This window comes from Magallana gigas, chromosome 4, assembly GCF_963853765.1.
Source record: "Magallana gigas chromosome 4, xbMagGiga1.1, whole genome shotgun sequence".
In the NCBI taxonomy this organism is placed as follows: Eukaryota; Metazoa; Mollusca; class Bivalvia; order Ostreida; family Ostreidae; genus Magallana; species Magallana gigas.
In genome coordinates, this window is record NC_088856.1 from 57,491,144 (window position 1) to 57,516,337 (window position 25,194).

At 34.6% G+C, this 25,194-nt stretch overlaps 1 protein-coding gene across 17 annotated transcripts in view; it reads left to right on the forward strand.

Moving 5' to 3' along the window:
• LOC105344902 (uncharacterized) overlaps positions 1-25,194 on the forward strand; it is a 151,663-nt gene that overhangs the window by 13,006 nt on the left and 113,463 nt on the right. For 5 of the 17 annotated variants that reach the window (XR_010713569.1, XR_010713570.1, XR_010713568.1 and 2 more), the window contains exons 2-9: positions 1,312-1,422; positions 4,493-4,564; positions 4,906-4,973; positions 6,032-6,094; positions 18,694-20,418; positions 20,823-21,800; positions 22,082-22,191; positions 25,147-25,193. Coding sequence is in view for 1 of the 17 variants with exons in the window: in XM_066083224.1 (XP_065939296.1) it covers positions 18,726-20,418; positions 20,823-21,800; positions 22,082-22,176 (2,766 nt within the window). In the remaining 16 variants the exon portion in view is untranslated. Of the gene's footprint in view, positions 1-1,311; positions 1,423-4,492; positions 4,565-4,733; positions 4,773-4,905; positions 4,974-5,732; positions 5,856-6,031; positions 6,095-18,693; positions 20,419-20,822; positions 21,801-22,081; positions 22,192-25,146; position 25,194 lie in introns of those variants that run through there. The other 12 variants (XR_010713576.1, XR_010713575.1, XM_066083224.1 and 9 more) reach the window with 10 other exon arrangements.

Consider the following 25,194-nt stretch of genomic DNA (forward strand, 5'->3'; position numbering starts at 1 on the left):
ACGAAAAACGTTATTCGCAACTGTTACAACATATTTTAGCACCTTTATTTATAATCAACACACATAAAATGATAATATCATGTAGTATTTTCAGAGTAAAGTAAAATTTTCATTTTATGCCGTTGATCGTAAGGTAAACGTTCACCGTGAAGCATGTGCTTATCACGGACTATAGTATAACATTTACTGTCTTTGGCATCGAGAGACCAAGCCGTAAGATGTGCTACTTCTTGATATGGATTTAAAAATATTTAGAATCGGAAAAGTTTAAACTCATTAAAAAATTGGTATTTTTTTTTTAGTTTATATCTTATCCTACATGTAGATTATATTAAGAAAATGATAAAAATAAAATGTCTTCGAAATAATAGCTTTATCCACCGTTACATGAAAACTGTTACGGTTGCATATAATTATTTCTTAAAAATCAATAGAGAGTTCTGAAAACGTGCATTTAATACGTAATCATTTAATGTGAAATGAAGCCATTCATCAGACATTATCAGTACATATTCTTAATATTAGGTGGCCGTCTTATTGTCTAATAGCGTACAGGTAAAAATCTCCGATCACCTTGTTCAACGGTAGGTCACACCGCCGCGGTTTAAACATGGCTGCAGCGAGGACCGCGATGAATTAACCGCGATGGTGTAACGCGGAAAGGATTAAATAACCGCGGGGGGAGCGCGGTCAGATACGGGATCCGCGTTGACGGTACTGTATATCAGAGGTGTGCATATTGATAGGATTTTGGTTTCTGATATTTTATGAAAAAAATACCAGCTTTTGAACTTAGTCATTTTTTGGCAAAGTATTGCATATAGGGTACCCTCATTGTACGGATAACTCCTCCTACAGTTTTCAAGATAGGAAGTTGTTCTTTTGCAGATCAATTGTACATATATCAGAGGTGTGCATATTGATAGGATTTTGATTTCTGTAATTTTATGAAAAAAATACCAGCTTTTGGACTTAGACATTTTTTGGCAAAATATTGCATATAGGGTACACCATTTCACTGGATATGGGTTGACATGGATTATGGATACAGTTCGCATAAAAAACCCGGTAAGCTGTCACATTGACAGCTTTTCACTTGTTCTAAAAATTATTCGATACTTGCAAGTATTCTTTACAGGTAAAACGACTGTACTTAGTCTTGTAAGTTATAATTTAAATACCAGTGCATTAACCATGCCACGGGAAGTTTTTAATTTCGTCTGTTCTTGAACAGTATCAAAAATTAATGCAGCACATGGCATTGAACCAAGTTTATATCAATGAACATTTTCTTTATGTGATTATGTACAGGAATCAAACTCGGAACTCATGCATAGTCAGAAAGAAGCTTTACCACTGAGCCGATAGCATACGCAAGGTCCATATATCACTGACCACCACACATGTATTCCAACAATACAGGTGAGAGAGAGAGAGAGAGGAGAGAGAGAAGAGAAAGAGAGATAAAGAGATACGTATAACGTTAGATGTACACAGAGAGTGACAGAGAGCACACAGGTGTTGTTTAATTTGTTTAATAGCGAGCGCAGGTCCCCGGCGCTAAGCGAGTTCTACCAGCAAGGCATGTGTGAATAGAAAATTCGGACTAGTTGCACATTGATTCAACGGATGTTTTTGGCGTCAGTTACTCAGACCAGTAATGCCCTGTTTTATTTGACCAGCAGTTCTCTGTATATATGGTTTCCCATTTCACACTCTCACGAGAACGATAAAAATAATAAAAGACGATGTACAGGCATTGTAAATATACTGTTAACTGGGGTTGGATACCGTTAAGGACAAAACAGTACAATTCCATACCGGTATTTTTGAAACGATAAGGCTTTTTTTAACGATACGGTACTAGACCTTATAAATGAGAATGATGATTTGTTTTTTCAATAAATGTGGTTTTGACCTTTTGGTGTTATAATTTATAAAGATAGTATCATATATATACAATAACATTTGAGGTTACAAACGATGCTTATGCTTCATTTTTTTTTAAATTAAAGATAACAAATAAGGGAACAAATAAATTGAACCTGATTCTCATATGTTTAATAAAGTAACCTGTGTTTTCCCCTTTTCCCTGGCAAAATAACTTGCAATGCTTGCAAACACAACCATCTGATTTCCTACTAAGACTAGACAGCCGAGCGCTTTACCCGGTTGCCAGCCATTATTTGGTTGCACACATATTGACGAAACATGGGAAATAGAACGTATTAAATAAAAAACACTTTTGCGCTATTTTTGAAAATTCTTTTTAATTTACATTTATTGCAGAATAAAATTTAAACACTATCATTGATTATGTATATTTTATAATTTATGTATTGATTTATTACTTAAAGTATTGGCAGTCGAATGAAGTATTGTACTAAGAATGATAAAGGAAATATTTTGTTAATTAGCCTATCCTTTTAATACGCAGAGAATTCGATTTTAGCGAGTCTGAAATCGTTTATTTAAATTATTTTAAATGTATAAAAAGGTTTCAAAGATACAGAAATACTGTTATTAGTACCGGTATTAAATGAGACGGTATTTTACTGGCATTTTTAAAGCAACTACTCAGTACATTATTGGTACAGGGTACCTGTATCCAACACTACTGATAACACAACGTTAATTCCATTACATAAGACTAACGGAGTTATTGTCCTTTTGAGTGATGCACAATGGATTTCTTACACATTGATCCGACAGAATTTTTTGGCATCAGTAAATTTCGACCATCAATGCAATTCCAAAAATGCTTGGCTTTCTCATCTTCTCGCGAGAATCAAAGTTAAACTTTTGAGAAACAGATAAAATGTGTAATTTCAAGAACATCATGCTTTTTTTTAAGTAAATAAAACAGTATATATTTCGCATAGTTTTTTTCAGGGTAATTTTTAAAGAGACGGACGACACTTGACCGACAAATTCAAATTCATTTACGTTACATTGCTACCTTTATTTTTATTGATTTATCATAATTCATTATTTGATAACATGCTGCGCTCACCGCAACGGTCGCACCGTAAAAAATATTAGATAAACCTTATGTAATGTTTCTATGGGGAGGGTAGTCAATCTTTTTTAGACAGAGAGAAAAACAAAGACATAGAGAGAGATACATACAGATACATATAATGTTAGATGTACCTAGAGGGTGACAGAACACACAAGTGCTACATGTATATAATTTGTCTATAGATAAACTGTGATGTTGTAATGTTTCTAGGAGGAGGATGGTCAATCTTTTTAGTCAGGTATGAGGATTTCTGATGAAAATTTGATTTCTGAAAAGGGTGACTGGATAGATAGCAATGGTGTGTCAGAGTAATTGAACATTCATGTGTTATAGAAGAGGAAGAGTGAGCTACACCAGGCTTGAACTCGGGATCCTTCAGTTTAAAAACCAACGCTCTACCGACTGAGCTAAAGGGTTACCCCACTAGCTACAGTCCCTGAAACGTTCTACTTTCCCACTTGAATGGTGGGTGCACTCTAAGCGTACGCTGAGCGAACGGTGAGTGAACGGTGAGCGAACGGTGAGCGCACGCTGAACGGAATTTGGTGAACGCTAATGAACGGTGAATGATGTGCGAACTCAGAAAGCAAACGGAGCGCAAAGTGAACGGTGAACGCACGGTGAACAATATGTGAACGCTTTATGAACGCAAGATGAACGGTTTATTCGGAGTGTCTTGGGAGTTATCCTTACATTGTATTTCATTGGTAATCAGGATAAAATAACAAATAAACTACATGTACAGTGCTGCTATCGTAAAAGTTGACAAAATTATTCAGACCAATATCTTGTAAACTGCATCCTATCCTGCAAATAATCTCTATCCTATCCTATAACATATCATTTATATTTACATTGTATTGGAATAAGAGTTAATTAAAATGAAATTTGATTCAGAAAGGGATTGGAAAATGCATCTTTGTTTCTCAATAAAATAGGATATGTTAAAGAAACCGAAGAATATCCCTTTAACTGAATGATTGAAAGGACGGACTGAAACTAAATTCAACTTGTGTCCAGAGGGATGGGGGGGGGGGGGGGTTAGTAAATCCTGGATTTGCTAACCCCCTTAGTAAATCCTGAAGAATTTTTACTCAAGCACATACATAAGAACTTAGATCACACCATCTGCAAATGAACATATACATAATTATATTTTGAATGAATAAATCCACTTTGTAAGAAATACATGACTGAATGTTTAAAAAAAAAATCAATATCTACAGACATTTAGATTTTTTTATTGTATACTTTTGTAATGTAGGTAAAACTAATTTCAGTTTCCACATCAATAAACTAAGGACATTCAGTAATGCCCTGATTTACATTGACTGTGTTAAAATCAGGGTTAGTGGATAAATTAGTAGTGACTAAGGCTACTTTTCACTGTTTCTCTAAATTCCAAGAATTAAAATAATTCCAAATTCAAATAATACTCTGTTATCAGTTGATATTCTGCTATCTTTTTAGGTTTCATCCTCATTGAAGGTAGTAACAATTGGTCCATGCAGTTATGGAAAACCAACAAATAGTCGTGGTATAGTATGTACATTTATTCAATTATGAAACATTAATAATTTATACAGACAATCATTATAATACCCCCGCTCTGAAGGAATAGGGGGTATACTGTTTTACCCTTGTGTGTCTGTCTGTCCGTCTGTCTGTAACAAAAATTCTGTCGCATTTATCTCAGCAATATTCATTGCAGATGCTTGAAATTTTAACTGGTGGCCTCTTGGTACTTAAGGTATCGCTGTGTGTGTGTGTAATCTATTAACAGTAAACTACACGGTAAAAGTTTACATGTAATGAACACTAATTTGAACACGTATCAAGTGATGCATTAATATTTATTTGAATATAATGTGTTCACTTTTTAGGTTTTATCCTCATTCAAGGAAGTAACAACTTGTCCAGTTATGGAAAATCAACACATAGTCGTGGTATAGTATGTACATTTATTTTATTACGAAACATCAGCAATTTGTACAGCTAATCTCATTCTTCTTTCAACACTGGTATGAATCTGGTGAATTGTTTAATATATGTTTACATTAAGTACAAAACAGGAAGTAAATTAAAGTGAACCTTCTCAGACACTACCTAATCAGTTTTAAGGCGGTAATGTTGATCATTTTAATCACATTTTATTCAGCTAATCTCTATGTATTCTTTCAATATTAGAATAAATTGATGAATTGATTTTATGTTTATATACAAATGTGAAGGTTGATTCAGCTAAGTGTCGTTGATACTACTACATTACATCAAACAGTCTAACTGGTCAAACAGAGTGACAAGGGGAACAACTCAATCTCTTTTGTTGCCAGTTTTAATATGAAAAGAGTTATTCCCCTTTTCACCTATTCCTAAATCATTACATTCATGTTTAATATAGATAACAATGTAAAGAGTAATCAACTTTATCCATTACCTAGTAGGAATATAAGTAAAATACAAAATAATTAATATCCTAAAAAAAATTGATTCAATACTAGTATAAAACTCTTTGAATTGATGCGTGTACCTGAAATGATTGATTGAGACACTGCTAGACAGACACAAACACATGATGATGCTTGTTCACAAGTCAATTTCTCTCACCAAATATCCCCTACTTAATTTCTTTCTTATCATCAACTTTAAACAGAATTGATTATCAATCCATGTTAATGTGTCTAAAAACTTTCAATGGTCGATTATTTAGTGGGATGGGTTAAATAATGACCGACAAAACAGGGATTCGATCAACGGGTCCTCTGAATTTCTAGTGTTTTCTACCAACTGAGCTATCTGGCGCGGGCATCCCACTGTTGTGACCGTCACATTTGTAAGATTTTCACCCATCATTGATTTAAGTAGCTTAACAGCTCAATCCTTAACTCTTTCTGTTATCAGCATTAGTTCGGTATTTGTTACTTACATGTATGTTCTCCTGTTTGTCTTTTAGGTTAATGTAATACATGTACATGTACTGTTGTGTAGAATTGTGTGGTCTCTTTTTAGGTCTATAGAGAATGGTTTTTAAAGATACAGTAGACAAGAGAAAGAAAAGAGGAATTGTACACGGTATAGTATTCATGAATATTGTAAACTGTTCATAAGGCAGCTTACCTGTTCCTTTCTTTGTTACTCAGGTGACCTATTGCTATCGTAAGTTCGTTGTTGTGTGTCATTCATAGACATTATAGTATACAGCTCTTAAGTGGGTATGTGGGCAGTAGTCATTTTGTTAACCCTATGGTAAGAACTGTTGCTTGAGAGCATAGCAATTTCTTACTAAGAGATTAACATAATAAGAACTGCCCTCATTCCCATTTAGTGATTGTTTTTGTTCAAACAAGGGAAAACTATCATTGTGGTAATGTCAGGGCTGGGATATTGTCAAATTATTTGCTCGGGGAATTGTCAAATGATCGGCCAGGGTATGGAGAAAAGCATGGGCCATAAGCCAGTAGTCAAAGACCTCATGTATAATTTGGTTTGTTACTGTATTGCACACATTTGATAATGATGTGTGAATTGTGTTTTGATAACAATTACTAGACTTGACCCGTGCGTGCACGGTTTGACATTGCAGATGGTATGGGACATGTACAAAATAGATACATCTAAACACCATTTATTGTTGACATTTGCTTAACCAAACTTCAAGCCTACAATAATACTAAATTAATTTAACTACACTCTGCTGGGTTGGAATAAACTAACTGAGTCTCGGGAAAGGCCATCACCAAAGTTGAAATGCCTCCCATATACCCGTAATGTAGCAGAAAATTGCAGAATAGCTCCAAAACAATTTTGGAGAAAATTAATAAAGTTGCATTGAAAATAAGTCAAATTGTTCACAACAAACCATTTTGAAGCTGTAAATACCTTTCTTCGAAAAGTTTAATTCTATATGCAGAATTCAACATATTTCAACAATGTTATTCTCACACCATGTTGACATTCAAAACTCTCGGGATTTTTTTTATTGTAAATACACTGTTTAGAGTTATCTCTCGTATTTTCTTTGATGAACAGAAAAAATTCCAATGGAAATTAACACGCATTTGTTTTATCGTTTCCAAGTTTATCCATGCAAATGATATTGTGGAAACATAAAATAAAGAGCCTCTTGTGATTTAGTTTGAATGTAATGCGCATGCGCAAGATTGTAAAATCCAAAAAATTCAGATGATTTCCGGATTTTATTGAGGAATTTTCGTTGAATATAAATTAACGAAGCTTGATTGAGAAAAAATAAAAACAATTTGTAATGTTATAGTTTCATGTTAAATACTGAAATCTGATTGGTTTAGACGCAGTTCATAATCTGTTCTATTACCCTCAGCGTTAGCAACGCACTTAGCAACGGGTTACATTACGAATTGTTACATGCGCGAAAATCATGCGCGTACGATTCGCCTTAGAATTCACGTTATTCCTATCTTAAAGTAAATCCACCCTCCTGTGACATCATACATTTTACATAAACCATGAATTCATTTAAATTCTTGCAAGTAGAATTGTAATTTCTAAGTTATTATAGGTGCACATCAAAAACTCAAATCAGTGTTTACTTGAAGATATTTTATAAGCATTTTTCATCATTATATTCGGCATAATTCAATACTAACAAAGGGAAATAACTCTTTTCTATTTTTCTCTAAGTGATATATCTAAATGCTATAATTTTTCTTATGTAAACAAGTTTTTCTTTTTTTTTTAATTAATTTTAGTTTTCTGGCATAGTAAGCAATAAAATTTAACTAGATGCTGTCATTAGACAGTAATACCCGCACCATGTGTTTGCCCCTAAATAACACTGTTTTATACCAGTTTAATTAAAAATGAAGGCTACATGCAAACTCCGGTAATACATTTAAAAATTATAATTTTCATAACTGAAGGATGAGATCCCTGCCCATATGATAATACACATCGTGACATGAGCAGCACTTTATGTGCAATTTGGGGTAGAACTGTTTGCAGTGAATTTTCAGTTAATCAATAATCTTAACATTTTATGTCATAGGAAGTATAATGGTCTATATAATTATTACAAACAAAATTAAAAATTAAATTATGCCCCCTCCCCGTGGCGGTTGCCGGTTTTAGATTTGCTTCTGTGTGCCTACATGAACATCATCGTTTGCACAGATTTAGAGAAGGGATGGGAGTGAGGGGTCCAGACCCCCCCTCCCCATGAAAATTCGTAAATTACCAAAAATACACCTTGGACCCCAATGCTCTTACAGACATGTAAACGCTCTAACCCATTGCGCTTCAATGTTAGGTAACATTATTTGGGGGGTAAATATTTAATCAATAGTCAACATACTTTATTTTTATCTCAATAGGAAGTATACATGTACATCACAATATGCAGGTGTCCTGCACCACTGCAAGTGGATTTGAAGAATAGGTCATAAAAATACATGCATGTTACAAATGACTGATCTTTGTCTGAAGTTGCGTACACAACACAGGTTTGCATGTCTCATTAGCGGGTACTAGTTTTACCCAGCTCTTCGATTAGATGGGTTCACGTGTATACATACATGGGTGTTGCTAAAACGCGGAACGGAAAACGGAACGGAAGGAAAACGGAAAATCTTATCTAATGTTATTTACCTCATAGATTTGTTAAGTATGCTAAAACGATATACTTTATGTACCTTTTTAATTTTTTTTGAAAGATTAGCAATATTAGATTATTTATTAAAGAATATTTATTTCCTCAAAATTAACAGTACATGCATTGACCACTATATTCTGTCCCAAAATATCCTCGATTCACTTTTTGCTGTATATTTATATATACCTCAGGGTTCAAGCGATTCTCTTTTAGAAGCATTAAACATTCTCATTATTCTTTCTTTAAAACGTCCTCTCTAGCTTATCAGCTGGTATAAATACACGGCTAAAAATAAAGAAGTCTACGGGGTTTTGCATTTTAACAGACCCGGATGATGGTGTTGAAAAATTGTGCAAGGTCTTCTGAGTGACTTCCAAATGGAGAAAAGATGTCAACATTTTCCATTATAAATCGTCCAAATGTGCTGCATGAATATTTTGGGATCGACAGACTATAGTCCCAATATATAATCGGAAAATCAAACCAGGCAACGTCTAGAGCTCTCTATTCGGATCATATGTATATAGCTGCTGGAATAAACAACTGCATGCTTTGTAATGCAAACGTAAACAAAATTGCATTGCTAAAAATACTAGTTTCACAAATTACTAGTTTCACAAATTACCGGGTATTTTAATGTTTACTGTATTTTAATTTTTTAATGTCGTCAGTCCTACAGTTTTTTTCTTCCATCTCAATGATACTGTATCGTCTGTATGATAAAAGATGGTCTAGAACACCGAAAATTCAATTTTGATGTAAGTATATACATGTACATCATATTTGAAAATAATATAAAAATACTCAAAACACGCATAAAACGCTTTCACTAACTGCATACGTTACGCTAGTATGCCAGCAATACCATATAAGAGAAATAAGTAAAAAGTTATAGCTAATTTGCTCGTTTAATCATGTTAATGTTTCACAATTCGTATACATTTGATTTTTCCGTTTCGTACTCAACTAAAGCCGAATGAATACAATGCTATAATTGATAGACATTCATATGAATATTAATAAGATAGCAACATGTTGATAATCATTCATTAGATATAAATAAAAGATACAAAGTAAATCGTTTCTGGCCAGTCTATACCCATTTTAAGGGATAAACGTGATGATATTTTCCATTCCGTTCCGTTTTCCGTTCCGCGTTTTAGCAACACCCATACATACATGTCTGTGTTTTCCGTATGCAGAAAAGGATTAGGGTAGTTAAGATCAGCTAAAGGAATTCATTATTGTGTTTTAATTGGATTATCATTATGATGACCAATTTAGGTAAGCATAATACATGTAGTAGCAGTAGCACAATATAATAAGATGCCAGCATGGGATTCCTGCCAGCATACATACACATGTATATAAGTTCTACTTTCACTTTCTAAATGTAATCTCCCTTTGACAGCATACTGTATCATCATCTTTTAATATTTAAATAAGCTTATCATCGTTACCTATCCTATCGCATTTGTAAAGTTTCTGTCATTTTAGTTGCAAAAGTTATTTTTTTCATTTGTCAGACTGCATGCACTGTTGAGTTGACCCCATATTGACCCTGTATAAACAATTTCTTATTAAATTTGTGTATTTCATATGTAAGTAAGTGTAGACACTTATATTTTTTATATGAGTAATAATAGGAAGGAAGGAGTATTTCTTTCTTAATGTATTATAATGCATCAAATACAATGTAGGTCATGACCTTATGGGACTGTTCTGACCCCACGAAACAGGAAAATACAAAATATCTTCTAAAGTCATTATGATGCATCAACTGGTGTAAAGTACATTAATGACCCCCAGGTGTTGTCTTTAACCCCCCCCAACCCCCCCCCCCCCCCCCCCCCCCCCCCGCCTTTATGAAATAGGAAATGATATGATACACTGTATATTTTGTTAACTTCTGAGATCTGAGATCCTCATCCCTAAACCGTTTAATTTATTTTTGCTCTTTGTGTCATTGCGCGTAAAATTGTATTGTAAGATTATGCCCCCTTGGAGACACCCTGACATTTTAGAACTAGAAATAATAATGTATTTTATCTTATTCATATGTTATACAGTAGTGTTTGATCCATGTGGGTAATTCCTAGCCTAATGATGTCACTGCTTTGTTTAGGAGACTTTACAATTGCCCCAAATAGGTAAATGGCAGTGATGCATATAACATTTTGTTTATAAATCTTAAAAATTGAATTAAGCAATTTCCAAAATGTTAATGTGAATCACGAGAGAAAAAGCAATCAAGAAATGATTTAAAATTTGCTACTGTACACATGTAAGAATGTATTAAGAAGACTGAATCTTTATAAGCAGGTTAGATTGGGGGGGGGGGGGGGGGGGATGAATGTGGAGTATAAACATTTATAATTTGAATCATTTATTGTTATTAATTAATTTTAACTTGTCAATGAATACTACTTATTGATCCCAAGGTAGAAATATGACCTCTGATCGTATCTCAATAGATCATTTGTCAATTATGCAAGGTGTAATGTAATTAGGGCCCCGCAAGGATTTGCGGGTGCCCTATAGTAATCACTCTGTCCGTCCGTCCTTCTGTCCGTCCGTCTGTCACTCTTCCGTCCACAAATTTTCTGTTTTTTTCTAATAACTTTTTTTATGGTTGCCCAATCAAGTTCAAATTTGGTATGGCAGTTCAGTAGGCAGAAATACATATTTTGATGCGAAGTTTGGTTCTCTATGTCTTCTGGTTTGGAGCTGGGGTGGTGGGGTAGATTCCTTAACTATGCATAAGAATGAATGGGCAAAGAGAGATAACTGCTGAGAATGTTACCATTGTATACTAGGAAGGCTGTGCAATATTTGTCCTTTGGAATTAATTAACCTTCCACAGGAAGAAAATCCTAAGCTTTATCTTTATCTGTCACATTGAGATTAATTACTGCACTGCCTGTGTCTGCAAATGAACTTTGTTTTGAAGTTAAGGTCAATTTTGAATGATATGTAGTATTGTGTACATTCTTTGAAATATGGATTTAAAATATAATATTCATACTTTATTTTGGTTAAAATACCGTACACAATGATTTATGATAATTTTATTGAATTCTAAAATCAAGATATATATTAAGATATCCTTTTTCACTATTTTATTTTTTAATTATAATTTATTTTATTTTTTTCTGCCTAGCTTAATGCTGTTAATTTTATCAGGTAATCAGATAATAACCCCATTCTGTCATTTCTGAAAAAACAAATCTTATTGTAAATTTAGAAGAAAAGGATGAGAGAGCAGAACAATTAATTCCCTGGGATTAATTATCTTGCCTGCTGCAGAAAATTTAGAGGATTATCTCTATCTGTCATATGAAGATTAATGAACACCTTTGTCTGCAACTGATGTTTGTTTTGAAGTTGAGGTCAACCCTGGGTGATACAATGTATTTGCATTCACTGAAGGCTTGCATTTTATAAAACACCTGCTTAAATCTTTTTTAAATACACATTTAATTTAGTTGTTTTTTTTTATAAGACATGAGGTTATCTCTGTTTTATGCAGATACAAAGTTTTTGGACATTCAGGAATTATCTTGAAATTTTAAAAATGCAGTTGTTACTTATAATTTTCATATATTTTTTTTTTTAATGTAATCAAATTTAACTCTCATTCCATGAGCTGCACCCTTATATTTTTACCCCTCAGTTTAACACTTTAATTGTTGGATGAAAACCATATCAAACTACAAATCATGAGATCCTATATATTGCAGTTCTTTACATCTTATGCCGGGCATTTATTTTTCATCATTGTTAATATAAAGAAAATGGAATTCAAAGTTTTTTTCACTTCTGTATATTAATTGTCATAGCGGGGCCCTTCCTGACTGGTCAGTTTTCTAGTTTTTTTTAAGAATAACATTTTTTACCAGTTTATAAAAGTTTTTAGACACCCAAATTATATTTTGATTTTAATAGATTATTCGACAAGGAAGGGGGGGGGGGAGAGAGAGAACAGTTTATATTTGAGTTTGTTTGGGAGTGGGGGTTCCAAGTCATATATTTGACAATTTTTTAATGTAATTTAAAATAAGACTAAGCCATACTACAGTCATGAACATGAATAGTATAGAACAAAACCCAAACTAATACATGTACATGTATATATACATAGGAAGTATTACAAAACAGATGATTGATCTATATCTGGGTTCTTAAATTGAATCATATATCATGTACATATTATATTATTGTTTCTTTGTTCAAGGCATTTAAGATGGTATGTAGGTCATGATCCCAAGTGCTCTTCCTGAAATTATCAAATATCATAAAAACCATTGAGATCCCCACCTTAATCCAAAGATATTATTCCTCCTTAGGTCATGCAGGCGCATCAGATCATTATGGCATGTAAGTCATGACCCTAAGGGGTCATCCTGACCCCCTTAGAATCAGAAATTGTCAATTATCTTTAAATTATTGATGTTTGATGATCCTATCTCTATTTAATCTTTATTAATTATTAAGTCTCCTGAATGAAGTTTGGAGACTTATTGTTTTTGTACGGTTCTTAATACATGTATATATTCTTCATCTTCTTTTTCTTCTTTCCCGCTCTGAACTTGTTTCTCAGAGATGGCTGAACAGAATTGTACAAAACTCTAGGATATGATAGGCCTGCAAATCTAGTTGTGCACCCTGGTTTGATTTTTCTCATTTTGGGTTAGACAACCACTTTTCGGGGGAGGGGGGGGGGGGAGGGGGGTGTCAAAAGGGTGTGGGGTCTAACATTGAACCTTGTAGAAAGAATCATAGACTCTATTGTAAATGGTAACTTGAAAACGGACAAAGATAATAATATAGGGTTTTCATAATCATATATTGGCTGTTACTGGCAATATATAGGGTTTATTAGATCTGACCCCTGGGGTCATCCCCACCCCCCAGGAATTTGAAATTACCATATATCTCAGAAACTGTTATAATCATGACCCCTAAACCATATATATTCATGTTTCTGATGTCAAGGGGCATCAAATGTTATGTAGGTCATGGGCCCTGTGGGTGGTCCTGACGCCCTCAAACAGCAAGTCCCTTAATATCTTCAAAACAGTTGAGATCCCCACCCTTAAACCATATATATTCTTGTACCTTGTGTCAAGGGGCATCAAACGGTATGTACCGTATTTTTCGGGGCATATGTCGATGTGGGGCATAGGCCGAATTGCTAATTTTTAGACAAAATTCAAGAAAAATCCTTAGACTAGCCTAATTGGGGGATAAGCCGATTTTCAATCGATGATTACTATAGTAAAAGTATGACCGCTGATTAAGAAAGTCACCGTATTAAGTATATACTTTCAGAATATCGATGTAGAAAGTCAAAAGAGTAATTAAAGTTATTAAATTTGCTTAACATATATATTTCAAGCAATTTTTAAAAGTTAATCTGTGTTTTGTGGCTGTTTGGTCTCTTCTGTATTCGTCAGTGTATCGTTGTGTATCGTAATTTTACATAGTGTAAATTTAATTGCAACACCAACCTCCGTGGTTCTGTCTGGTAGAACTAAGTATAATATTTTACCAAACCTTTTACATTTTATTAATACCTTATTGCTAAATCTCATTTAATCAAGTTACACTTTGAAAGCTACTTGTAAATACGGGGTATGGCGTCCATTAGCTCAACACGTGGTTTCATATGCAAATAGAGTTATCCCCCGTAATCGCTATGAATGAGAAAATGAAATACCAAACATTTGTGTTCTTTCCATTAATTAATTAAATAGTGACTTGTCGTTATGCAGAGAAGTTGTAATGTTAAGAACACAGTTGATGCAATGAAGTGTAACGGTGTTCACTAGGCTACGTGCCCCCAGGCTGTGTTTTAGTCACGGGTTTCACACCTTTGTATATACACACGACACCAGAATACCGTTATTTCATCCAACAGAAAATTAATTGTAAAAACACATAGCATTTGATTTATTCTACACCCAAGACCAGTGATTCCTATGAACGCAGACATGAAGAATTCACCAAAATTCCGTCATATTACATTCTACTCGGTTTCGTTTTCTTTTTTACTACGCAATTATAGTTTCCAGGGTTCATACACGAACGTGGGAAAAAAATTCTTTTGATTGGGATTGTAAAGAAATACCTTGTACAGTACTGTACATTTTATTACTCACGATGTCATTACAAAAATTATCAACGGGACAACTATCGAACAATAGTTCAAACGGATGAAAAAAAACCAACCCTCATAATAAATTGCTACAACAGTACAACGGATAAAAACAGTGGATTTTATATTTTACTGTTATATTTTTTTAACTTTGAGTCTAAGAATAGCCGATCCCGGGGGATAGGCCGGGGCTCGCTCATCGGAGGAAAAAAAAACAGGCCTATGACCCGAAAAATACGGTAGGTCATGGGCCCCGGGGGTTGTCATGACCCCCCTTGAACAGGAAGTGCACGAATTTCTCGAAAACGGTTGAGATCCCCACCCCTTAACCATATATATTCTTGATCCTTAAAGGGCATCAAAAGGTATGTACCGGTAGGTAATGGGCCTCAGGGTTAAATTTAATTTTTCAAAACCGTAATGCACATCTATGGAACAGTTCCTTTCATATCCCAAGATATGATGTGTCTATCCATTAAATCATAAAAGGAGTTCTAGGATCTATGGTTTTTTTTAAGTGATAAACGTCAATTTTCTGCTACATTTTGACTCCCTGGATGAAATTTTAATTTTGAAAACCTTACTGCACATCTATAGAACAGTCCCTATCATATCTCAAGATATGATTGTCTATCCATTAAATCATAAGAGGAGCTCTTGGATCAATGTTTGATTTTTTAGTGATAAACGTCAATTTTCTGCTACTATTTGACTCCCAGGATGAAATTTAAATTTTTAAAACCTTATTGCACATCTATAGGACAGCCCCAATTATATCCCAAGAGATGATGTAGCTACTCCAAAAGTTGTAAGAGGAGTTCTGGGAACCATATTTTTTTTGCCAAAAAACGTCATTTTTTGTTGCCGACTGATCCCCTTAATTAAAAAAAAAATTCTGGAACCTGATCATGCCTCAATATGACACCCCCAATCATATTCTAGAAGATCATTTGGCTACTGCTTAAAAAAATGACGTTTTTTAAACCATTTTTTTTTAAACGTCATTTTTTAGCCATTAAATGACCCCCAGGACAAAATTGAAAATTCCGAAACTTTATTGCGCATCTATAGGATACCCTAAAACATATTCCAAAAGATGATTTGTCTACTTTTGAAAATGTAGGAGGAGTTCGAGGAAGAAGGTTTTTTGTGAAAAAACGTCATTTTTTACCAATTATTTGACCCCCAGGACTAACAGAGAATTTTTGAAACTTTTTTACAAAACAACATGATACCCCAAATCAAACTCCAAGAGTTCAGTTTGCTGGTTTATAAGATGTAAGAGCAGTTTGAGAAAGTAAAACGTGACAGACGGACGGACAGACGGACGGACGGACGGAACAGGGTAACAACAATATACCCGAACTTTCTTTAGAAAGTGCGGGTATAAATATATAAACAAGTATCCATCCACTTTTTTTTAATTCTTAAACAAGAAAAAGTGTGATTATCAGATGATAATTTCAGCCTTTGGTTTTTATTACCTTACATCTTAAATAGTATATTTTATTTATTTTTTGATAAAATTCAAGTCCAATAAGTTAAAAAAAGTTAAGTTTTTTAACTTTGAACCCATAATTTTATAGGTACGGAGTTACCTTAAAGCAGTGATGTTTTCTTAAAAATTAAGACATTCAGTATAACAAAATAAATAGTGCCTGTTTGGGAGGATAACAGTTGAAATTGTACCCCTCGAAAACCTTTGTCAACCTCCGCTTCGCGTCGGTTGACAGTGGTTTTCTCGGGGTGTTAATTTCAGCTGTTACCCTCCCAAACAGGCACTATTAACAAAAAAGAAATATTATTACTTATTAGGTTAGTTACTGACTCACTACGGAAATATATTGGGTTGATCAATCTCATAGATGGCGAGGCGAAGCCGAGCTGTCTATGAGATTGATCAACCCAATATATTTCCGTAGTGAGTCAGTAACTAACCTAATAAGTGTTTTGTTTTCCCGAGGACTATCCAGCGACAAATTAATCACAAATAGCGATGATCTACGTAAAGCCATATACAAGATGCCTAACATCTCGTCCAATTTAACTCATTTAAACTTTTCAAAATGTTCAATCTCACCTTTCAAATATTCTTTAAAAATCCTTGCTTCACCCATGTTTACTTACAATGTTTTGTTGCTATTCAGTTTTAAATGTTTTCTCCCTTTCCTCTGCAGAGATTTGAGCAAATTTCGACGCTGCCATTTTGTTCTGCTCCAGACAAAACAATGTGACGTCAATATTCTAAGGGCAACTACTCTAATTTTAAAGAATTTCAAAGGGCAACTACTCCAAATACTTTAAGAACTTACGGCATGCGGTTTATGTATTAAATACTATGAAATGTCGAAATGAGTAAGCGAAGCGTCGACCAATGACGGCCATATTGCCTAATATTATTTCTCACAGAACAAATATAGAGATATATGAGGCAATCACGTGCTACGTTTAAACCAATGAAAATGTGACATTTCAGTCCAAGGGAAAACAATACATGTTAGACAGACATAGTCTATCTAAGAGAGAAAGAAACAGAGTGAGAGAGAGAGAGATTAAGAAATCAAGAGTACATATTGAGTAGTCTGAGAGAGAGAAAAAAAGAGATTATTAGTACAAGTTGAGGATATAAAGTCAGAGAGAGAGAGAGAGAGACAAAGAGAGATAGAGAAATTATTTAGTACAGGATTAACAGGGAGAGATGGATAGTATATATTGAGAAGAGAAAGTGAAAGATAAATGGAAAGAGAGAAAAAATACATGCAGAGAGATACTGTACATGTAGAGAGAAAGAGATACATGTAACTGGTAACTTCCGCCCAACCGTTCAAATGAAAATGTAACATCAAAAGTAAAATAAGAGATAATTAGTTGAGGATAGAAAAAGAGAAACAGAAAGAGAGAGAGAGGTAAAGATCAATAGTACATATTGAGTAGAAAATCTGAAAGAATTAGAGATAATTAGTACACGTTGGAGAGAGAGAGAGAGATAAAGATCAATAGTACATATTGAGTAGAAAGTCTGAAAGAATTAGAGATAATTAGTACACGTTGGAGAGAGAGATAAAGATCAATAGTACATATTGAGTAGAAAGTCTGAAAGAATTAGAGATAATTAGTACACGTTGGAGAGAGAGATCAATAGTACATATTGAGTAGAAAGTCTGAAAGATAAAAAGAGATTATTAGTTCACGTTGAGAGAGAGAGAGAGAGAGAGAGAGAGAGAGAGAGAGAGAGAGAGAGAGAGAATAAGTACTTGTAACATAAGCAGAACAATTCAAAAAGAGAAATGAGTCAGAGAGTAACAGTACAACAAAGGGAAAGAAATTATATATATATATATAAAAGGAGAGATATATAGAGAAATTATATAGTACATGTTTAAAAGAGAGAGAGAGATAATATATGGTGAGGAGAGAAAGTGAGAGGGAGATACATGGAGAGAGATACATTTAGAGAGAGAGAGAGAGAGAGAGAGAGAGAGAGAGAGAGAGAGAGAGATCAACAGTCCATATCCAGTAGAGAATGACATGCACATTGTAAGTTTTCTGAAGGTCATCTCTTGTTGATGATCAAACTTACTTAAAAATTATACATTTTTAGCAGAGAAAGTCTCTCTCTCTCTCTCTCTCTCTCTCTCTCTCTCTCTCTCTCATACACTTATTAATCATTTTTGGGAGATATTTTTTCTACTGTTTGGGCATTCTATAATCAGTACCATAATAATGAACCATCATTTATCTATAAAGAGAAAATGTATTATTACTTTAAAGTAACATCTATTTTTAAATTAAAGATTTGTTAAAATTTGATGTTATATCTATAAAACTGTTTAACTTAAGGTAGTTTATGTCATTGACCATGATTGACATTATACTTTTTTCATGCAGGTTATGATATAAAGACCTAGACCCTCCAGACCATGGACCCAGCAAGTACAACATATAGAGTACATCAATGCTCTAAGTGTCAGGGGGACACAGAGTACTTTTGCGAATCGTGTCCATGTGATCTCTGTCAAAAGTGTAAAGAAAACCATGTGAAAAACCTCAAAACAATAGACCATAATGTTGTGTCACATCATGAGAAATTCAACGACATCCCAAAACAAGAACTTTGTTTGAGACATCCTAGCCATGTTTATATAAAGTACTGTGAACCGTGTCAAGTTCCTGTGTGTGATTCTTGTTTTGGACATAAATCTCATAGATTCCCTGTTTATCTCTTTCGACAAAATAAGAGCAAGATTCTAAGCTTACAAGGAGCTTATAAAACAAAGCGACAACAACACAGAGGAACCATTCACACCATCAGAAGTGAGGCTCTCTTTTACAGACCTGTTCTCCTGCCAGGAATCACAGATGACATCAAAACCTGTCGCAAAGAATTCTCCCGCTATCAATCAGAGATGTTAACAAAGGCCCAGACACTGAAGCATCTCATTAACAAACTGAGAAAAGATTTCATGAAAAATGTGTTTTGTGACTTTGATTTCAAACACAGATGTTTAAAACAGAAGATAGAAGCAAACAGACATATTGTCAGCCTACAGAGATATGTACACATGTATGAGCAGTCAACATTCAGTGCTCTACAATTCCTCTCCTCCATAAAGACAGCCCTCCACCAGATACATCTTACACTCCACACCAGCCAGCTCTCCATGACTGAGTCACTCAACAAGGAGGATGTGATGGAGTCACTGAGTGCAATCCAAATCACAGAGAGAGGAAACCGACGCGTAGGAAACCAGTGTCTGCTGAAACTGACGTCTGGTGCTGAGTTCCATCAATCTCTCACACTGACAGGTGTTGATGGTTGTTATCACATTTCCTGTGTGACATCAGACCGGGTCTGGGTCAATGATGATGAAAACAATCTCATGTTGACAGACACAACAGGTGTCCCTCTACATCGTGTGGAGGATCCATGTCGTGGTGATATATTTGGTAACGGATTACACACAGTGAACAGTGAGAGTGAACTGATTTATATAGATAGGAATGATAACATCAACAAACTGTCAAAGGATATGAAAACAACCACCACATTTATAGAGAGAACAGACTCTACATGGTTACCACGGTGTGTGTACTGGTCCCCGTCCACTGGGGATCTACTGGTCGGGATGTATAGAGAGATTACAGAGTATACAGAGACAGGCAAGGTAACCCGGTACAACCAGAGTGGACAACTCACACAAACCATACAGAACCACAACACAGGACTGGGGCTGTATAGACAACCTCGCTATATAACAGAGAACAACAATGGGGATGTCGTGGTGTCTGACCGTCGTGCTGTAGTGGTGACAGAGCGTGGAGGAAGACATCGTTTCTCCTACACAGGACCTCCATCAGGATCACGACTACAGCCATGTGGAATCTGTACTGACGCGCTGTCACACATCCTGATGTGTGATTTTGGAACCCACACAGTACAGATGATAGACGTGGACGGTCAGTTCCTGTCACATCTACTGATAAGACCATCAGGGATATTCCTTCCATGTAGCCTGGGTTATGATGTCAACACTCACCGTCTCTGGGTTGGATCACAGTACAACAAGACGGTGGTTATATACAGGTATATCACCAGACAGGATGCTCTGACAGGTAAGTCTGAGTCTTTATTGTTTACAATTATATAGAAGTATGATATATTTTGTTTAAGACATGTATATGTACACACTTAACAAGTTGTCAGTAGCAGCTTATTTATCTTTGTTCAATAAATTTATGTACAAGTATTTAACTGTTAATAGCTTGTTAGATTTAAAACACACAGGAATAAGATATTAAATAAATTAATTATTTAGATACATCTGTGTCTGATTTCAATTGATTAATGAATTATTCACAATCACATGCCATTGTAATTACAATGTAATTAATAAGCTGCATTAATACATCTTAAATGTGTGTTAGTATACAAAAGCAGACAACTGTTTAATAAGTTTAATTAATTTTATTCATTTATCATATAAAGCAATACATGTCTGATGTTTGGTTTATTGCAGACACTGCTGATAAACTCCACACCAGCCAGCTCTCCATGACTGAGTCACTCAACAAGGAGGATGTGATGGAGTCACTGAGTGCAATCCAAATCACAGAGAGAGGAAACCGACGCGTAGGAAACCAGTGTCTGCTGAAACTGACGTCTGGTGCTGAGTTCCATCAATCTCTCACACTGACAGGTGTTGGTAGTTGTTATCACATTTCCTGTGTGACATCAGACCGGGTCTGGGTCAGTGATTATAGAAACAATCTCATCTTGACAGACACAACAGGTGTCCCTCTACATCGTGTGGAGGATTCACGGAGTGGTTTATATGGATTACACACAGTGAACAGTGAGAGTGAACTGATTTATATAGATAGGAATGATAACATCAACAAACTGTCAAAGGATATGAAAACAACCACCACATTTATAGAGACAACAGACTCTACATGGAGACCACAGTGTGTGTACTGGTCCCCGTCCACTGGGGATATACTGGTTGGGATGTATAACGATGATACAAAGACAGGCAAGGTAACCCGGTACAACCAAAATGGACAACTCACACAAACCATACAGAACGACAATACAGATCTGGGACTGTATTGTAGACCTATCTATATAACAGAGAACAACAATGGGGATGTCGTGGTGTCTGACTATTGGTCTAGTACTGTAGTGGTGACAGAGCGTGGAGGAAGACATCGTTTCTCCTACACAGGACATCCATCAGGATCAGTACTAGACCCACATGGAATCTGTACTGACGCGCTGTCACACATCCTGGTGTGTGATGATAGAACCAACACAGTACAGATGATAGACAAGGACGGTCAGTTCCTGTCACATCTACTGACAAAATCACAAGAGATGGGTGAACCATGCAGTCTGAGTTATGATGTCAACACTCACCATCTCTGGGTCGGATCACGGTACTACAACAACAAGGTGTGTGTCTACAGTTATATAGACACACAGGACGCTCTGACAGGTAAGTCTTTGTCTTAACAGGCAGTGTTAATTATTTGTTAATAAGAGAAATCTGGATTTATTGTATATTTCTATCATTTTTTGTTATTGTTAAACTTGGTTTAATTTTAATTAGAAAAAAAAATAGATTTGTCTTTAAATACCAAGGAAAAGAGTTACATGTACAGACAGATATTATGCTGAATATGGATATTTTTGTCATTACTTATTCGATAAAATCAGTACAATTACATTGTAATTATTATACCTATTAATTAATAGCTAATTAATGCCTTGTTGTAGATGAGGAAACACACTCCTCTGGTATGGAGGCCATGTTTAGCTCCAGTGATGGGGAGGCCATGCTAAGCTCAACACCAGCCATAGAATGGAGATAGCTTGGATATTGACAGGTTGTAAATGTTTCTGTACAAATCTAGTCTGCTCTCAAAACCACACATGTTGTTTGTCACTTTGTTCAACATCTGCAGCTGAAATTGACCTGTGTATAATTCACATGGACTGTAATACTGACTCCTGTTTATTTCACTCTTTGTGATGTTAATTAAAAACATGCATGTCTGTCTTTTGATGAATGTAGACTAAAGTTCAGTGTGTATAACTATTCAATTGAAATGATAATCTAATCAATTTGATAATTTAATTTTAGCCCGAGCCTATTTTTGCACCCAAATGACAGCTAATGTATTAATTTTTATACCCCCGCTCCAAAGGAGAGGGGGTATACGGTTTTACCCTTGTGTGTCTGTCTGTCCGTCCGTAACAAAAATTTCTGTCGCATTTATCTCAGCAACTATTTATCGCAGATGCTTGAAATTTTTACACAATGTTTGTTAAGGCATGCCATATCGTGGGATGTATTTTTGTACCAATCTGATGTCAACTTCCTGTTAAATGACGGCTTTGCTTATTTTTTAACCAAAATTTTCAAAATAATTTTCGTGAAAGATTTCTCAGCAACTGTTTATCGCAGACGCTTGAAATTTTTACACAATATTTGTATAAGCATGCGATATCATGGGATATATTTTTGTACCAACCAGACGTCAACTTCCTGTTAAATGACAACTTAGTTTATTTTTAGTAAAAATTTTCAAATAAATTTTTGTCAAAGAATTCTCAGCAACTGTTTATTGCAGATGCTTGAAATTTTTACACAGTATTTGTATAGGCATGCCATATCGTTGGATATATTTTTGTACTAATCGGACGTCAACTTCCTGTTTAATGAGTACTTTGTTTATTTTTAACCAAAATTTTCAAACAAATTTCCGTCAAGGAATTCTCAGCAACTGTTTATCGCAGATGCTTGAAAGGACTAAGTGCGGTTTTATGTAATTTTTGCCCCCCAAAATCAAAGTTTTAGAAAGAGCTTTAAAATAAGGTGAAAGATAGTTAAAATCATATTGGAAATAAAGGTGTAAAAGGTTATCACCACTGTGACGTCATAATGTAGAAATGACGTCATGAATATTGCATTATTTTGATAAATTGATGTTTTGAAGCAAAATATGGGTGTTTTCCGATGGTTTTTCGACTGGGAAACATCGAGCGCAGGCTTGCTCAAGTACCATATTTTAGTATAATGTGTATAACTATCTGAAGAAAAACATATGTTAAAATCGCACTTGAGCAGACCTGCGCTCTATACTTCCGAATGCAAAATATAGAGCAAAAATAATAATATTTTCATTTGTTTACAAATTTGCGGGAATTGGGCCATTTCGGTGACGTCATAGATACACAGCGAAAGAGCAATGATGACTAAAATCATTATTATAGTTATAGGCATCCTCTATACAATGATTTGTGAAGATTTTATTTTTATACGATACTATTTAAAAATTGGTTGAAATTGGGGGCAGATATTTGACCATACCGCACATAGTCCTTTTAACACACTATTTGTTTTGGCATGCCATATCGTTAGATATATTTGTGTACCAATCGGATGTCTACTTCCTGTTTAATGAGTACTTTGTTTATTTTAAGCCAACATTTTCAAACAAATTTCCGTCAAAGAATTCTCTGCGACTATTTATTGCAGATGCTTAAAATTTTAACACACTATTTGTTTTGGCATGCCATATTGTGGGATATATTTGTGTATCAATCGGACATCAACTTCCTGTTAAAGATGAATTTGTTTATTTTTAGCAAACATTTTCAAACAAATTTTTGTCAAAGAATTCTCAGCAACTGTTTATTGCAGATGCTTGAAATTTTTACACAGTATTTGTATAGGCATGCCATATCGTTAGATATATTTTTGTACTAATCGGACGTCAACTTCCTGTTTAATGAGTACTTTGTTTATTTTTAGCCAAAATTTTCAAACAAATTTCCGTCAAAGAATTCTCAGCAACTGTTTATCGCAGATGCTTGAAATTCTAACACACTATCCATATTGTGGGATATATTTGTGTATCAATCGGACGTCAACTTCCTGTTAAAGACGAATTTGTTTATTTTTAGCCAAAATTTTCAAATAAATTTTTGTCAAAGAATTCTCAGCAACTGTTTATCGCAGATGCTTGAAATTTTTACACAGTGTGTGTTAAGGCATGCCATATTGTTGGATGTATTTTTGTACCAATCGGATGTCAACTTCCTGTTAAATGAGTACTTTGTTTATTTTAGCCAACATTTTCAAACAAATTTTCCTCAAAGATTTCTCAGCAGCTATTTATCTCAGATGTTTGAAATTTTAACACACTATTTGTTTAGGCATGCCATATTGTGTATTTCTGTACCAAACGGATGCCAGCTTTTTGTTAAATGTCGACTTTTCTTATTTTGCATATTCACATCAGAGCGGGGGTATCACTAGTGAGCATTGGCTCCCAGATATCTTGTTTTTAGATATATCAGTTTTAATGAAGTTTATATGGATAGTCTCCCTTACATAAGAGCAAATTATTTAAGCAATACAGTTTTGTGGATGTTGCAGGATAAAATTGTAGTCAATAAATGCTATTTTTTTTTAGTATATCCTTTAATATTTTAACACCAAATCTATTCTGCAATATTCACCAGAACTTAATTTATTGTCTACCAACAGGTTTTCTGTGTAAGAATTATTTTATGTTGGGACCTCTCTGAAATACAATCTTTATTGTTTTGTTGTTTAAGCTTGCGAGAGGTGTGGTGGTATTTTATAAACATTTGAAAAATTTACATTTAGGTCATTGGCTCAGTAAGGGTATATGTTTGTGAATGATTGTGAAACTTAATATTCTCTCTCTCTCTCTCTCTATCTCTCTCTCTCTCATTTAAACATTTGCACCTAATGATATACTATGATGCAACTTGTAATAAACATGTGTACAAATTCTAATTAATTTTAGATACCAGAAAACTATATCAAGTATCAGCGAGAAACAACATAATTCATG